Source organism: Chinchilla lanigera, unplaced genomic scaffold (genome assembly GCF_000276665.1).
Source record: "Chinchilla lanigera isolate Chin_1 unplaced genomic scaffold, ChiLan1.0 scaffold00009, whole genome shotgun sequence".
Lineage (NCBI taxonomy): Eukaryota > Metazoa > Chordata > Mammalia > Rodentia > Chinchillidae > Chinchilla > Chinchilla lanigera.
The window spans coordinates 20,913,807-20,932,563 of record NW_004955410.1 but is presented as its reverse complement, the minus strand read 5'-3'; the positions used below and the strand labels follow the sequence as shown (position 1 = coordinate 20,932,563).

General features: G+C 37.4%; 1 protein-coding gene across 2 annotated transcripts in view; it reads left to right on the top strand.

The window, feature by feature from the left end:
* The first annotated feature begins 6,656 nt into the window (after nt 1-6,656).
* The window catches only part of Snx13 (sorting nexin 13), a 133,249-nt gene continuing 121,148 nt past the window's right edge, over nt 6,657-18,757 (top strand). For both annotated transcript variants that reach the window (XM_005377342.2, XM_005377341.2), the window contains exon 1: nt 6,657-7,341. In XM_005377342.2, the coding sequence (XP_005377399.1) occupies nt 6,751-7,341 (591 nt within the window). In that variant the 5' untranslated portion in view covers nt 6,657-6,750. The remainder of the gene's footprint in view (nt 7,342-18,757) is intronic.

Genomic DNA, 18,757 nt, shown 5'->3' with positions numbered 1-18,757 from the left:
CTACTAATAAAAACAAGTCCCATTCAAAGCAGAACATTTAGCTCTCTGTTAGCAACAGAAAGAACACTTCCCCAGCAACAGGAAAACCCGAAAAGGACATCTATTTTTAAAAATAAAATGTGAAGCCCTCAGCATTTTGCTGATTTAGTGAACCAGACAGGGTATAAACTTATCAAAAGTAGGCAGGAATAAAGGGCCTGCTTTTACATGCCTTTTATTTATTTGCTTTGTCTTTATACACCAGACATTTTCTTGACATTTCTGCTGATTTCTCTGTTCATGGATGTTTGCACATACGGTCATTATAAGGTAGGAGGTGTCTCATTCTAAGTGCAAAGCTGCTAATTCAAGGAGTTCATTACCATACACAAAATAGTTCACAGCAGTCTATGTCACATTACTCTGCAGCAAGGTTTTTGTAAAAGGTGGTGATGAACATGCTTGTTGAACAAAAGTGATAGGAAAATGAACTGCAACTTGTTATTGTTCAGTATCACAGTTTTAAAATAGAAAGAAACTTTAAGAAGCATTTGATTTCCAGCCACAGGGCATCGTCTAATGATTAAAATAAAAACCTACTGTATTAATGTAGACAGTATATTAGTGTTAATCTAACTATATGTTTCAACCTCCTGACTTTACAGTAAGTGAAACTGTGATTTCACTTTTCCTCTGTAAAAATGGAACTAGCTGAGACAAACCTTAACTACAGAGATATGCTGGGTTTCATCTATGGGTATTGATTCCTTTTCTTATTTCCTCCTTTGTCTGAAAATAAAAACAGGAAATCAAAGGCTAATTAAAATAGGATTTATTTAAAATTGAGGACAAATTTTAAAATGTTTAAAAAATGTTAGTTTTTTTCTATTAGCTTAATTAATATACTTAGAATAGAGTATATACATATAATGCTGAATTATACAACTCTGTATTTGTATACACATATACGCATAATATATATGATTTTCAAAAAAATATTGGCTGTGCTACCATCCATATAAAATTTAGCTCTTTAGGCCTCAAATTGCTCATTTGTAAAAGGAGAATAGTAACAGTTCTTACTTTTTAGGATTGTTGTGAAATATATAGAGCCTGGTGCATGGTAAGAACCTAATAAATGATAAGTAATTAGGTATTTTATATATAAGTTGTGATTAAAAAATACAGTGTTTAAATTTTTTAAAGTTCTATTCTTTTATGAGTGTCTTTAGTTGCACAGTTGTGACTGCCTCTATGTTCTCAATCAATTCAAAATGTTTACCTTTTATTGTCATTTCGACCGGGAAAAGAGCAAGAACTTGCAAAGTGGCAGATCTGGTGGATAAATTAGATAATGACACTATATTCAGTGAATAAGGAAATCAGGACACACAAGCCTGCTTTTCCACTGGCTGGTAGTTGGCAGTAGCATTAACTATATTTTGGCTCACATCTTGTAAAAACACTCACAAAAGAGGATTTCCAGAACTGCTTCAGAGGTGGCAAGAATGGAGGCATAAGTGTGTATGAAGCACAGGAGAATATTTTGAGGGGGATAAATGGAACTTTTTTCCTACTGTAGGAAACTATAAAAATTTTAAACACCATTTATTTTGATCACATCTCTCTTTTGTGTGTGAGTGTGCATGTGTTTGCACGCATATTTACTCTCCAAATAAATTTATTCAATAAAATTATCAGTTCCTTGGGTCTACAGATAAACATATGAACACAATTTGGTTATGTACTTCCTTTTGTCTCAGAGTTGTGAAACTATTCTGTAAGATGCTCTGTTGGTGAATACATGACATTATGCATTTGTCAAAACTCATAAATGCACAGCACAAAGTGATGCAATGTATGCAAACAAAAAATCAAATAATTTAGAAGGTATGCACATCTTATGAAAAGAATGCAGACTTCAACAAAAGAATCTGTTATAAATATATAAAACAAGCTCACTGAAGGAGTTGAAGGAACAAGTCCTAACCTAAATAACTTTGCAAACAATGCCTTTTAGAAGAAAGACAAAAAGAACTACCTATAGACACTATACGATGGTTGAAAAATTTATTTCCCAAGAGGGTAGGGGCTAGCAATTCTGATTCTGTTGTACATGTATGCTAAAAATGAACAATGAAGTACATGAATGTAGATGGCAGGATCCAGATTTCCCACTTGTGAGGCACTAATTATATATACATAAGCAAGGAGAGGAAGCTAGATGATCCTCTGGTAATGGATTAAGGTTGGAGAAAGCACTATGAACTCATGTTCAGTTTAATATAGATAGAAATGGTTATATATGGAAATATTTACAGATAGATGTATATGCACAGATTAGTATGCATCTTTGCTGCAAAAGCATCATAGAAATGATACCTCAAACAATAAACAGTACTTGTAGAACCTACATCTTGGTTTCTAATACTGATCTCCAATAAAAGGAACCAAGGTTTCTTAGAGAAATGGCTGATTTTAGGACTGGGGCATGATAAACCAAGAGTGTCTTGTATTAGCAGAAGGAAACAAATGCTCAAAAACAAAAATAAGAAACCATCCCATATCAAAGGGAAGATATTAAAGGGACATAGAACAACTGAAAGAGCTCCAGTGAACAAAGCTGGGACAATTTGAACAACAAAATAACAAAACTAGTATTGGGTTATAACCCAATATAGAAAATATTTATGGGTTCATACTCATATAAATAATTACTAAATAAAAAAAATGGAAAAGAGACACATTTCCCATGCAAAATGAGTTCAAGTTATTTATTTATATATTCCATACTGCAGAACAGCATAAAGTCCCAGGTTCTAACTTTGGGGCGCACATAGTGACTTTCTTCCAAGAAGTACTGCATGAAAAGTGGGGGAAAATAATATTATGGTTTTGAAACTTGACAAACGTGACCATGGTCAGGTGATGAAAGGTCAACATCAACAGTGATAGCCAGATGTGGTGGCATAAACATAAACCCAGTTACTCTGGAAGGTGACTCAAGAGGACCCCAGGTTATAGGACACTTGGACAACTTGGTGAGACCTCTTTTCCCCAGCCTTTTTTAAAAAATAAAAAAATTTTTAAAAATATAAACGGCTGGGGGCATAGCTAAACGGTACAGCACTTGCTAAGAATGCATAAGGCACTAGGTTCAGTCCCAGTACTGCAAAGAGAATAAAGCTAATGAACAAAAGCAATGATACCTAACCTCTAAGGATAATAAAATCTACAACGATGGCCTTTTAAATAGGTTAAATACACACAAAATATCTACTATGGTGGCTGGCCCATAATTGAAATCAGTATCCATAATTAAGAATTAAACATTTGAAAAAGTGACTATATCTAATTTTTGTAGTTTAACAGTATTTCTTTTGAAAACTACTGAGTGGAATGCCATTGATCCAATACACCTGAAATATACCACTAACTTTCATATATTCATAATATAGTCCTATTTAGATATTTGAATTCTTGTAGATTATTGAAGAGACTTGTGAACATTATCATTTGAAGATTGCATCTGCTGTTAGCAGAGTTCCATACAGTATTATTTCTGCTTGTCTCTTGGTCTTCAGTGGCTCAACATTAAGTCAAAAATCACCCTGTAAAATAAAAGCTCTTGTAGTTTGAAGCTAAACTGGAAACCCCTTAAATGCTCTGAGATGTGTGTTTACTATTGCCCTATTAAAGATATGATTGGAGATATCTTGGTACTGTCTGTTCTTAGATTGTGAGTCCTCTATTGTTAGTGCATTATTTCAATGTGGATTTGTGGCCTTTACCCCTAGACCTTGTTAATGAATATACTAGTATTGAATGTTCAGGAGAGGTGGTAGATGATGCTAATAATTTTGTATTATGAAGAAACTCGAGTTAATAAAGTAGTTTACTTTAAAAAATGTATATACTTCAAATTAACTAGAATAGAGGATTTTGAATGTTTCACTGACTAAGGATGTTTGGGGTGATAAATGTGCTAATTTTTTATTATACAGTATAAATTTGTACAATTATGTCAATTAAAAATAGAACAAAAGTGGTCTATACCAAAATATTTAAATATGACAACTGTTTCATAGGTGTAATTTGGGAAGTTAATGCCAGACTTTTCAGTTTCTCAGAAATGAATTATAGCCAATTTGTGACAACCTGAATATGTAGGAGAAATTGCTTTTGTTTCAATACTAAAAGAAGTAGACAACCTGGATATTAACAATCTTCACTTGCAGGTTTAAAAATTATTGGCAGTGGCTGTTTGAAAACATTTCACATTTGATTTTTGCTTCTTACCTTTTTTTGACTTACCTCTTTTTCACTTCCTGTGTCAGTAAGACTGACTGGACACTGTTGTTGGGGAATCAAACCTTTTGCAATAACAGCCACAGATGTAACAGCTTGTTTTGCTTTAAATTTCTTACTGACAACCAAAGGGTCCAGCACCTCACATCATCTTGTCCCAGGTTTCCTTTATAACAACTGATATGAATATGATGTTTTTAAGATCACATGAAATGGAACCGCAATCAGTACCAAATTAGGTACTTATTTTTTTCAAAACACAGATGTTGCATTCTATTTCCAACTATATAACTCAATTCCTTAACTCTTTGAAATAGTGTATCTTACTTACTCTGCTTTCCTTGCTAGCAAATTAACTTTGATTCATGTCTGACGTGGATTTGCAAAGGTAAAGAGGAAGGCGATTCTGTCATAGATTTTGTCTGTAGCATTGTTGTAGTAATAGAAGTGATGTTCCCGTAAATGCAAGATAAGAACACAGGATGTCCAAGTTTTAAGTAATTTAATCTTTCAACACAAAAGCTTCTCTTTCCTTTTCCTTTTTTTTTTTTTTTTTTTTTTTAAGAAAGGGTCTTACTACGTAGCCCAGGTTAGCCTTCAACTCATGGTCCTTTCATGAGCGCTAGGATTATAGGCATGTATCATTATGTCCAGCTGGGCTGTTTTAAATTAGTATAATTAGTTTTAACTGGAGCTTATATTCCAGTAGAAGACAGAAAAGAAAAATAAGTTCACTGTGTTAAAAGACGGAACTATTACGAAAAAATCTGAAGCAAAGATGGGAGGATGCTAGGGAAGGCTTGACATTTTAAATAGGATGGTTAGGGTGGGCTTCCTACAGGTATTTACTGGCAAGGTGTTTCCACATAGGGCAAAGGCACCAGAGCAAGAGGATGCCTTGTTGTTATAGGAACAGTAAGCAGGCTCAGCTAGCTGGAACAAATTGTTTAAGAGAAATAAGGCCAGAGAGGTAGGGTGTAGGAAGCCGACCACCCTGGGATTTTTATGTGGACTAAAGGACTCTGGCTGAGCAAACTGGGAAGCAAGTGGAAAAGCTAGCAATTTCAGCTCGCTCCCAGGTCTACAAATTTCTAATTACTAAAAGCATATCCACGTCGTATCACAGGTTAGTTCAAACTTTAAGTTGTTCCTACATCTAATTTACCCCCTTAAAATAAGTGAAAATGTCTTGCTTCTGGAAAGGGAAAAAGATGCAGAAAATAAAACTGAATACTCAGGCCAGACATCTAAATTACAGTTTTAGTTCACTAGCTGCTAACTTAAATATTAACGAGCCTCTGTCTCTGTTTTCTTATTTACAGGTTGGAACAGTATCTTTTTCCAGGTTTCTTGTCTCTAGTATCTCTTAGTTTCCCTTCTTAATACCTCAGTCTAGGTTGTATTTTCCAATCTTATTTCCTATTTATGGCCTGATCATTCAATACCAGTAATGTATTTATTGTACTACAGAGCTGAGCGTTTTGCTAGTCCAGCAATGTGGAAATTATGTACAAAACATAGATTAAAACAACAAAAACTACTTTGCTGTAATTAGTTGAATGGAGTAAAAGTCACGATTTTTCTTTACTTTTGGCATAACTGCTTAAATAAACCATTTGGTTTTCTCGATGGGGACACATACAGGTCATACAGGTTCGTAATACTTTACTCTGTTTCGAGAATTTAAGAGTAACATATTAAGTAAATTAACACAATAGTGGTCTTGTGGAGGGAAAAAGATTCCAGTAAGGGGGAAGGAGGAACTGACCTTAGTTTTTCAAAATGCCTTTGTATCTTTTGTAAGACTGAGATGAAAGCATTTCGCTTACTACGTCTGAACGTTTACTTTTCAATTTCTTTGGAAACCGGCTTCTAACGTCAAATTGGGTGCAATTTGACAGTACGTTGGAGTAAGATACTTCACTCCGGTTCAGAAAGAAAGGAGCGCCTCTAATCCCGCACACCATCACACATCTGCTAGAATGGGGATGGTGTCAGTCTCAGGGACTTCTAAGCACCTCCAGTTCCACTGGGGTCCCCTTTAAGGTGGAACTATTTACAGTACCTGCTGGGATTTGCTCAGTGTGATACACAAACACACTAAAAGTAAAAGTAAAAGCCGTAGAGAGGAGAAAAAGCAAAACCTGCATTGATTTATTTTAAAGGTCTTTTACACGGAGCAAAACCTATCCCTGGCGGTTACTATAGCGCAGTGGGGGTGAACCAGCTGATCAGCGGCGGTCCTCGCTCGCAGGGCCGGGATCGGGGTGAAGCCGATCCGCCCGTATCACATCTACAACCTGTCGCGCAGCCCTGTGAACTCACTGAGGATTGGCAGAGACAGAGGAAAGTGTCTGTCAAAGTTTCGGACGCAAGCACCGCGCGGGGAGCAGTTTCAGATCACCCTCGCAGCCCAGGCGGAGAAGGAAGCCGACTACCCCCGCGATCTCCGGGCGCCGCGGGATGGAAGTTCTCCCTTCAGGAAATCGGCCTCCTTGTTCGCGAGACGCCCGAGGTCCGCAGCGCCGTCAGTCCAAGGGTCGGCCTCTGCCACCGCCGCTCCTCCCCAGGGCTGGCCCAGCCGGGCGTCTGGAGGGCGAGCGACCTCCGCGGCACCGTGCGCCGGATCCCACGCGACCCCGGCTCCCGGGCTCGTCGCTACTGCCAGTACTCCCAACTCGGCCCGAACGCCCAGCCCCCAGGTGCTCGCCCGCGGCGTCCAGCGGGCGGCTCAGCGCCCGCCTCTGCCGCTCCGCGCGCCGGCGCTATGGAGACGGTCACGAGACGCCGGCGGCCCCCGCGTCGGCCAATGGGAGCGCACGTCGCGGGGGGACGCGGACGTCGCTCTTCCAAGATGGCGGCGCGTCCGTCGCGAGCAGCCGGGCCGGGGGGAAGCCAGCGAAGCCGAGTAAAGCCGCCGCCCGGGAGGAGACTGAACGAGCAGTTGCCGCCGTTGGCGGCGGCCCGGGCAGTTTTCGCTGCTGCTACGGCTGTTGCCATGCGGCGAGGCTAGGGAGGACCTCACTTCCCCGGGGTGTAATAATGTTAACAGAGGTAAGCGGCGACGGCGGCCAGTGTTTACCTGTGAAATGGGGAAGGGACCGGCGCCCGCCTGTCAGAGCCCACCGTCTCTTGGGCCGTGGGCTCGACCCTCCGCCGCGGGTTTCAGGCCCCGAGGGGCTGCGGGGATCCTACAAGTGCCCCCAGAGTAGGAGCTGTGCTGACTCAACAGAGTCGCACCACCTCCGGCTCCCGTGCGGCGTCCTTCGCAGTTGCCACTTGCCGGGCGCCCTGGCGCGGGGCTCCCGCCTGCGGCCGGTGCCGCCCCGCTCGGCGCTCCCTTCCGGCGTCCCCCGCGCTCCGCTCCGTGGCCGCGCTGCCCCTCCGCGGTGCTGCCCAGTGCTGTGCCCCTGCGGATTGCCCGAGGTCTCTCTTCGCGGGCTCCAGGGCCCTGCCCCTCCTGGCTCGGTCAGCCTCCGGGGTTTGTCGCTCGGCCAGACCGGTTTGTTTTCCAGTCCCTCCATTGCTTCGTGGAGCGGACCTTTCCCCTGAAGCTTCACTTGCATGGCTCGGGTTGTTCCCCTCCCCCACGTCCTGTCCCCTTTGGTTTAAATCGTCGTCATCGCAAAGTTTAGTTCGGCATCTGCCTTCTTGATTTGCACCTGGCCCCTTTGCTACTCTCTGTGGAACAGTTTTCTCCTTGGACCTGAAATGGAAGTAGGGCAACAAGGACGAGCCAATCAGTTTCCCTTTTCTGGTGCCTACTGTCCATTGCAAAAACCAGACTTTTTGAAGAAGTAATTTGCCTGTACTAGCAATAGCATAAGAGGAAGAACTAAAGTGCTGTAACTGGGTACTTGACCGAAAGTTGGCACGGTTAAGTACAGTGGTCTGTGCAAATGTGGGCATCGTCGGGTGTAAGATACTGAAGCTTGGGGATTTGATAAAATACTTTCTTAGAAGCTTTTCGCTTTATGTATTGGGAAGATCTCGATGTCAGGGACTGGGATGGACATCTTTGTGGGCTGAACTGGGCATAGGAAACAGTTTTAATGGGCAGTAGGAAGTAGTCCTGTACCCAAAAGGAAATAAAGTATTTGTAGATGAGTGGCTTTTATTGTGTAAAAAGGGTTGACAAGTTACTTGCCTTCTGAGTCCTTGGAAATTAACTGTGAGAAAACTTCTTACCTCGGTGTTTGCTCTTAACCTATGGACAGAGCCTGGCATAGGATGTGTCTGGTCAACCCTTATTGGTCGATTGTAATTTTTACTACTTAATTGGAGCAATCAAAAGTTCACTTTATATTTCCACATTCCAAAGACTTCATTCCTGGAATTAATTTCATTACCAGAGACTGTGACTACATCATAAGCTTCTGTTGGTCATTAGTAGTAGTATAAAAAAAGCACATTTAGCAGAAGTTCCATGTTTACCTTAAGTGTGACATTTTGCTGAGAATGCTTAGTCTTGCAAGTTTTTAATGTCGCTAGTGTATAATATTTTATGAGATGATCTTTTGATAAAACTTGTCTTAAAATTTAAGGGAGTATTAACTTTCACATGAAAGTAGTATCTAGTAAAATGCTAGTGTCTGAGTTTGGAAAGACTGAACTTTCCAAGCTTTTGTGCTTTAAAACGATTTTGTGTTTAAGTGAAATATTTTACACATAATTCGATGGTGGTAAGTAAGCTGCACTTCAGGGTTTTGTGTGTGTGCTTTGTAGATGTTTGTAATGGGTAGAACCAGCATTCCTACCTTGGTTGTTGCCATTCTGTTAACTGTTCCTGCCGCAGAGTAAGGCCCAGATTAAACTGTGCTTAGATTATCATCTGGTTTTGAATAGTTATTTTATAGATGAAACTCAAGCTTGGGGACTTGCCCAAGGTCAATCATTAATAACATATTCGAAACTGGAATCTCATCCCCTGTCAGGACAGAAGACTGACCATTTTTCTGAGCTGCTTTTCAATGATTAGTATTCACTTCTTTTCATAGATTTTAAAATATGCATTCTGCTTGTCTGAATATTGTCAGTAGTTGAAATACTGAGAAATTGTCAGTACTTGAAAAAGACTTTTTGGTTAACCTTATCTTTTATCTTTTTCTTTTAAACAAGGCTTCGAAGCCATGTAAAACAGACCTGAGATATTTTAGTTGAAAAATTTTGCTTAATATTGCTTATAAAAAATTAGTAACTTGATACTTCTTTTTATTGCATCTATTAGTGCTAATTTAGATCAGCAGGTTTTAGGAGATGTGATTTAATTTGTGAGCTGCTTTATGAAAGGTAGCCGTGTCTTTATGTTAATCATGTTCAGGAGGCATTTTCTGTGCGCAGAAAATGGTGAATCCTACTCTGTAAATGGTTCCTTTGTATCAGCATTAAAATAGGTGATATGTTCTGCGCTCACACTAGGTGAGCAAACAAATCGAGAAAGTTAAAGTGGCGCGTTTAAAATCATGTAACAGGTGTTAGCGCCACCTTTTATTCAAAGTTACATACTTTTTTTTGGGCTTAATATGTAGTACTTCTTTTTCTGTAGCCAACACTAATATACTGTTTTTAGTATTTGTTTTAATGAGGTGGAGATACTAAGTACATTGATAAATGATGATAACAACAATGGACAATATTCATATTAAACTTCAGTTTTGCGTTTGTCAAAGTATATCTTTACCAAATGTATTTTTATCAAAACCTTTTCAGGAAAGATAAGCCACACTAGTTATCTATTAAAGTTAAGCTAAAAGGAAAAATTACTCAATTGAGCAAACTAATATGTAGATTGAACTTTGAAACCCATGAAAGGTATTAGTGTGAATTTAAAGGACAGGCCCATTATATATTTCTGATTTCTAACCTTTAATTTCAGTTTGTACTATTACAAATACAAGCTAGTTATTTACAAGGCGTGGTAGTTGTATGAATGTACTTTTTTTCATGTTTCATAAAAGGGTGGTACACATATAGGGCACATGCCACACACACACACACACACACACACACACACACACACACACGAATATACACAGTAATGCCCACGTAAACATTTTTTTCTTCTGTCTTTGCCTCTGTTAGGAGTTCTATAACATTTGGTAAAAACTTTGTCATGGTACACTCAAGAATTACTTGCCAAAACAAAACAAAACAAAACAAAACAAAAAGGGGCTGGGGATTTAGCTCAGCGGCAAAGCGCCTGCCTGGCAAGCGCAAGGTCGTGAGTTCGATTCCTGGTACCGGAAGAAAAGACAAAAAAAAAAAACAAAACAAAAAGAATTACTTGCTACCTCTCCCCTCAGATGAACTTTTTATGTGAAAACTAAGGACCTAGTATATTTACCTGAGAATTTGTTTCAATTAGTTTGAATTCTCAGTATTAGAATGTAATGAATATTCTTAGTGAATTTTCATCAACCTACTTTTAAATTTTTCTTACCATTTACAAGCTATTAGGATTATAAATTGAAGAATTTATTATAAATTAAAGGTATAGAAGATGTGGGAAAGTATGCTGAATTGTTTCTAGTGCTGTAACGTGCTCTGGAGGTTCTTGCATAAAAACCAGTTAGCTTTCTGTCATTAGTCCTGTGCTTTTAAAGTAGTGGATAAAAAATGTTATTAGTTGATTGTAAATGTGGGGGCATTAAGTGAATATTAAATAAAAATAGTTCATGTTAAATAATTTTATTCAGATTTGTTGATTTTTAGCTATTAATACTAATTCTCAGTTTTGAGGTTAAGAGGTGAAGCAGTTGGGAAAAGACATAAATTGTAGACTTTTAAAAATCCCAGGCATTAAAAAGGATTTTATAGAGGGAGTCAGAAACAGTCTGATTTGCCACTGTAAGCACAGCATTGTTAGATATCTTTTGAATAGCCAAGATAAATATTGTTATTTTCCAAGAACTTAAAAAATTTTCATTAATATATATTATGTTGCATATTTGTATACATTTATGTGGTGTAATGTGTTTTAAAACATACAGTATGGAAAGAATATTTAAGTTAAGCTAACATATCCATTACCTTACTTATTTTTTGTGACAAGATGTTTGAAATTTACTGTTATTTTAAAATATATAGTACATTATTATTGATAATAGTCACTTTGTTCAGTTAAGATTTCCTTTCTATTTGAAACTTTATAATTTTGATCAGTAATTCCCTCTCTGTCCCTCCTCAATAGCTTCAACAAACAGTCACTCTTCTCTATGTCTCTGATTTCAGCTTTTTAGATTCTACATGTGAGATCATGCAGAATTTATCTTTCTTTCCCTGTTTTATTTTACTAAGCATAGTATCCTCTCATCCTTATAATAGTAAATGTTCTGTAATTTTTCATCCATTGATGGTTAATTGATTCATACCTTGGATATTGGGAGCAGTACTGCAGTGCACATAGGAAGGCAGATATCATTTGATATATTTAGTTCAAATCGTTGGACATATATCCTGGAATTACTAGATCATGTGGTAGTTCTATTCTTAGTTTTTTGAGCAACTTAACATGTCATTTTCTATAATGACTTTACTGTTTTACATTACCACCAATAATGTACACAAGAATTCCCTTTTCTTCCCATCCCAGTACTTGTTATCTTTCATCTTTTTTTTTTTTTTTTTGGTCTTTTTGAGACAGGGTCTTGCTATGCAGTTCAAGGCTGGCCTTGAGCTCACTTTGTAGCCCAGGCTGACCTCTAACTTGCAAGGATCCTCCTGCCTCAGCCTCCCCAGTGCTGGGATTGCAGGCATGCACCACCATGCCCAGCTCTTTCATCTTCTTGAAAGTAGCCATTCTAACAGGTATAAAGTGACATTTCATTGTGATACTTATTTGCATTTTCCTAATAGTGAAGTTACCCATTTACCTTTTTAGTTTAAGTCTTTTGAGAAATGTCTCTTCATGTCTTTGCCCATTTTTTTCTGTGTTGGGGATTGAACCCAGAGTTTGTCACATGCTAGGGAAGCTTTCTGTCACTGAGCTACGTATATACCTACTGCCTTTTGTTCCGAAGTTTGATGACCAGTTTGCTGTAGGTATTGCTCACTGTATGTATGATTAAAAGTGTTGAAATGTTAATTGCTACAAGTTTATAAAATTTCTTTCATTTTATGTGAGGAAATAAGGGGTTAAATTTGGGAGTGGGAATAGGAAATGAGTAGGTTTAAAGATTTAAGGCATTTGTTTGTGCATCATAGGATCCCTGCAAGTAGTTCACTTTTCATCTCAATGTAAAATGACCACTGTATACATACATTTTTGCAGAGAGCTGTTATGTTTTAATTTAGTCAAATTGTTGGATGTGCACAGGCTTATAGGACGTGTGTTATTTCTAGTTTATGGAATAGAGGGAATTCTCTTCAAGAGTAAAACAAGAAGAAAAGGGTATGAGAGTTTACGTGGAATCAGCTAAGCTTCCTTAACTATGTAGTGATGAAAGAGCAGAGAGCATAAACTTCTGGAAGGGATTTAAAATATTTTCTATCCAGAGGGTTTCCAGTGCTGGCCACTAACTAGCCATTTGATGGCAAAGCTAAGTGATACTTTATATCTTCCTGAGCAAAGTTCTTAGATTATGGGTTTCTAAATTGTGTTTTGAAACTTGGTGGTTTCACAGACCATGAAGTTGCCTTCTCACTTGGTAGTGATACAGAATGTTTCTTTTTTGGAGTCAAGTTTAATTTTGATAATACATTGTCTTAAATATTTGGAAGGAGAGGAACTCTGAATTAAACAAGTAGACAGCTTTTAAATTCTCAGTGGTTGAAATTGGATAAATAGGTTAGAATCTTAGTGATGCATACTTAAGCCCATCAACAATACTATTATAGTAATGAGGCAACAGACAAATTAACCTGTATGTTAAACATTATAAAGGATGAGTCCTGACTTCACCATTTGTTTATGATGGGATGTTGGGGAAGTTCTTTGAACTGTCTAAGCATTAGTTACTTTCTGTGTGTAAAACTGGGATAATAGTACCTTGTTAGATGTTCTCATAGTGTTATAAAGATCAAATAAAGTAATAGAAGGTATGACGCTTTGCAAATTGTCAGTCATACAAATATTAGTGGTTAATACATTAGCTTTTTTCTTTGTCTTGTACTAATAAGAATTCTACTCTTGGGCTCCATTTTGCATTATTGTTCACTGGCTTCTGAGTATATGATTCCCAGGCCATGGGTACAATTCAGGGAAAGCAGGGAAAAGACTGAGTGAAAGAAGAGTAGACTGACAGCAGGGATTGTACATTAGTAAATTAGAGTTGGTTGTTTCTTTCATATTTCATAAACTGATTCCAAAGAAAAAAATTTTTTGGTGGTGGTACAGGGGATTGCATCCAGGGTCTTCACACTGACTCACATCCCCAACCTTTTTATTTTAATTTTTTAAATTCTTAAAGAATGTTTAAATCAGGGTCTCACTAAATTTCTAAGTTGCCCGGGTTGCCCAGATTGTGTTTAAACTTGTGATCTTTCTGCCTCAGCTTCCTAGAGTGCAGTGATTAGAGCATTCACCAATATACTTGGCTCTTTATTTTATTTTTATTATTTTTTTCAAACAGGGTCTTGCTAAGTTGCTTAGCCTGGGCTTGAACTTTGCAATCCTCCTGACACAGCCTTCCAGAGTGCTGGAATTTCTTAAAGGGAGGTTCCCAGAAATGTTTTGAAAAAGGTGACTTCTTTTTGAGAGTGAGCAGTCATTTCTGTGTACGTATTTTGAAATGTTTGTGGGAAATCTTTAATTACTTTCTAAGCAGTCCTGGTAAATTCTTAAAATAAAAAGCTGTTGCTTAGGATAATATAAGGTTTTGGTTTTAAATTATACTGGAGATTGATTTTTGTGAATGACTTTGTTCAGCAAACATGACTATACCTACTTTGTGTTAGGCACATGCTACTGAGTTCTGGTGTGGGTGGTAAGTCAGACTGGAAACCTGCCCTCAGAAATCTTGCTGTCAGGTCTAATTGAGTTCTGTGTCTGTGGGTATCAGCTGATGCCTTGAAGTTTTTTCCCCTTCCATACTAAAATGGATATGATTAAGAGGTAAAAAATTAAGAGGAAGAAAAGATCTGAGAATGTAATTAAAAGATAAATATGAATTGGATCAGTTTTACAACTCTGGTAAAGCTACTAAAGTTTGGATGACAGCTCTAAAACATGCTTCCTGGAACTGAAGAGTCCACTCATTTCTGCTGCCTGTAACTGCTTCAAAATAATTTATAGTGAGAAGTATGTGAGTCTGTAGTACACAGAAAAATGAAAATTTTGTGAATCCTATTTATTTATTTAATGGTGTTAGGGATCAAACTAGGACCTCAGGCATGCTAGGTTAGTAGTTTCCTATTCAGCTGTCCACAGCCCCTGTGAATCTGTGTTTTTTTTTCTGAAGACATTGAGTCTCCTGTATTGTTTAGCTTTCCCACTGCTGGACAAAATACCTGACACATGCAACTTAAAGGAGAGGTTTATTTGACTCATGTTTTTAAGATTCAGTCCAGAGTAGGATGCTCCAAGACTGGAACATTATTTCAGAGGAGAGCAGGGAACAGGGCCAGAGAGAAAGGGGCTAAGGACTAGTTATGTCTCCCTGGTTCACTCATCCACACCAGAAATGTGCTTTACTGATCTCGTCAGTGACTCTCAAACCAGTCAAAGTGACAGTGCAATTTTAACTGTCATAGTGGTCTATCAAATTTTACTGGAAGACCGTCAATTTCGTTAATGAAAGTAATAATTGGGCCCCTGCTCCCACCTCCACATATTATATATTTATTTGTTTATTTTATGTTTCTCCTTCTACCTTGCGCCAAGGTAGAAGTTAATGCTATATCCTATAAGAGATAAGCCTGTAAGAGATACGCTGTATCCTATAAGAGATAAGCCTGGCTTTTATTAGGTCTCACTAACTACTTGTTGAATTAATGTAATTCCATTAAGAAAAAGTAAAAGTGAAAAATTACTAAGATAAAGTTGTCTGTGATACATTTAAACTATCACAGCAAATACCTGTACAGAATAGGCTCCTATTTGTTTCCATTAGAACTTGGGGCATGACAATTGAATATTGTGTTTGAGATCAGTAGGCCAAAAAAAAAAAAAAAAAAAGAGAGCAAAACATGAGGGGTTTTTGCCTTAATTTTCCTACAGGGAAAAATCTGGTTAGGTTGTTACGTTAATATAAACACTTAACAATGCAGGGAGTTAGATTTTTATTTTGCATCTTTTATTCCTTGATACTTACTATGATTTCATGAGTATTTAATCCATAAAATTTTATTCCTGACCTACATATACTTAAAGTTTTGTTATAGTACTATAATGCTGATTTTCATGGTACTTCGTTGAGTGTTTTGGCTTGTAGGTCCTTTATTGCTGCCTTGAAATTTTACAAACAAATATGAGAAGAAGGGTGATCGTGGATTTTAGAGTTGGAAATTATAGGGGCACAGATGGTACCATAGCCTCTTGGGTAAAAACGCCTTTTAGTGTGAGTGTCACAGTACTGTTAAGTCATTTTGTCCACCTCTAATTCTGTTGTATACAAAATAATATGTACCAGAAAAGTTCAATAAAATAATTTTACTCTGTTCAGTTTAAACTAGTATAATCTGTGTAACAAACTTTTGAAGTTACTGAAAGGCTGGTATGTGTCAGCTAAAATAGTTCAACATTGTTGACTTACTGCACTGTTTCTCTAATTTCCTGAGAGACCTTTTTATTCTTATGTGTCTGACAAAATCCTAAGGTGAATCCTGCTTTGCTTTTGACCTTAGCCCCGCATTGTTGAAGAGTCCTTGGAAGTTGCTGTGTTTAATTCTGAATTGGTTTTGCTACTGAAACCCTGGAACTATTTTTAACTTGCATGTGACTTGGCACAGGATAGATATGCTGTTCTTTGTAATGTGACTTATTTTCAGGCTAGCAATGTGACAACGTGCATGTGTGGCGAATATAGAGGCCTGGGAATTGTAAGAAGTGGTGCTATTTAAGTTAATGATACTTTTCCTATTGGGTTTTTATTTCAGTGAAACAGTTAAATGTGAAATAAAACTTCACATTTTTGTTATTACATAATTTTTAGGTAATAATGACTTCATGATAGTATGTGTTATCCACAAGCCATAGTGTTTACTTTGCAATTTGTATTTGATATACCTTCCTGTGTGTGATAGCTATTTTTCTCACAATTTTTCTCAGCTGGGAAACAGCAGTGGTGTTAAATTAGACAGCAATGTTAATATAATTAACTATTTTTATATCTGATCTTTTCCTCCTGCAGTACCAAAGTGTTCAACATTTAACACTGTTGTGGCTGGGTGTGGTGGTGCACACCTGTAATCCTAGCACTTGGGAAACTGAGGCAGGAGTATCCCTGAGTTCGAGGCCAGCCTAAACTACATAGCAAGTCTATGTCCAAAACAAAACAAAACAAAACGAGACAAAACAAAGCAAAGGCAAAGACAAAAAACAAAACAAAACAAAACAAAACAAAAGAATCGTGTTGAAGTTCGGGTAAGATAGGGAAATAAAATGGACCACAGGGAGGTTGGATAACACTTGAAAGGTAGAATTCAACAAAGATAAAGAAATAATATACTTTACACATAATGGATATTGGTATATAAAGGCTTTAGAAAAACAGGTAAGCTTTGAGAGTATATTTTATGAACAAAAACCTCTTGATTAATGTCTCGTAGCTCACAACATTCAGTCAAATAATAGGCACTAATGCAAAGTTTATCTGACTGTGTGAGATTCTTTGTACTAGCACTCAAAGTATTAATATTTATGTATCACAAATTGAATATTGATAATTTTTGGAGAAATGCTTACACTTTTGTTTAAGAGTGATGGGTGGTGTCAGATTACTTGGGTTTGAATCTGAGTTTTGTCACTTCTAAGCATATTGACCTTTAGAAAGTTTGCTGATCTTTATGACCCTCAATTTTCTTATCTATATGACTATAAGTTAATGATACTTTTCCTACTGAGTTTTTATGACTATTAAGAGAAGTAACACTTGTTAAAAATACTGTGCAGTATTTCTCACAGTATAACATTGGGTAAATACTGTTATTTCTTTTCATATAAATAGCAGGTGGTTTATTTTCAAAACTTAGCATTTAATATTTGAAGTTGTTTTTTGTATTCTGTCTTTGTTTCATTGAGGAAGTTTTAAAATTTTGAACAAAGTAATCCTTTTGGCCCAGATCATGTAACTGTTCCCTTACTATCTCAGTTTTTCTAACTTTGTAATTTATGTATTGCATTTCTATAATGAGTACTAAGAATTGGATTTAGATTGAACAGCAGACAGAAGTCAAGAAGTGTGACAGTTGTCTAATATGAATTGGTCATAATCAGAAATTTTGACTAGCCATGTTTCTTTTGACCACTAAATCTTTTTTATTTTTTAATTTTTTTTAGTTTATTTTAAGAAATAGAAGAAGGAAAACATATTAACAAACAGACATCCATTTACAAAATAGCATAAGAACAGCACAAACAAAATAGAGTTACAAAGTTGTAGGAAGTTAACCATGGCTGTTGTATTACTTATTGATATCTTCAAAGTGGTTTCTCAAGAAAACTAATAGAGACATACAAGATTGATCAAACAAGTAATCATTAAGTGTTCCTTTCCATAGAGCAGTGAAAGACAGTAGTACAGCTATGTTAGCTATCCTGTATATACATACTTAAATGATTTCCCCTTCTTTCCCTTCTCTTTTCCCACACCCCAGTTGCCCTTTACTTTTGAGCATTTTCCTTTCATTTCACAATGTCTATCATACCTCCTAGTTTTTATTCACTCTTTCAGGTGGTTCCCTGGTGAGACAGTACGATTCTTACACATGCAGGTCTGATTTATTTCACTTACGAGTATGGTCTCTAGTTGTGGCCATTTACCTATAAAATCCTCAAGTTTTTCTTTCTTTATAGCTGAGTAATATTCTATAAAAGTACCAGAATTTTTTTATCCAGTCCTCAGTGGATGGACATTTCGGTTGCTTCCACAGTTTAGCAATTATAAATTGTGCTGCTATGAACATGGGTGCACATATATCGCTGTGATATGACATTCACATCTTTTGGGAAAATACCCAGGAGGGGAATAGCTGGGTTGAATGGGACCTATAGACCTAGTTTGCTGAGGAGTCTGCAAACTGATTTCCATAGTGGTTTCACCTGTGTGCATTTCCACCAGTAGTGGAGAAGAGTTCCTATTTCTCCACATCCTCGCCAGCATTTGTTACTGGTTGATTTCTTAATGCTAGCCATTCTTACTGGGGTAAGGTGAAATCTCAATGTTGTTTTAATTTGCATTTCTCAAATGACTAATGATGTTGAACACTTTCTCATGTATTTATTTGCCATTTGTATTTCTTTATTGGAGAAGTTTGTATTCATCTCAGCTGCCCATTTTTGGATTGGGTCTTTGAATTTGGGGGGTGGGGCTGA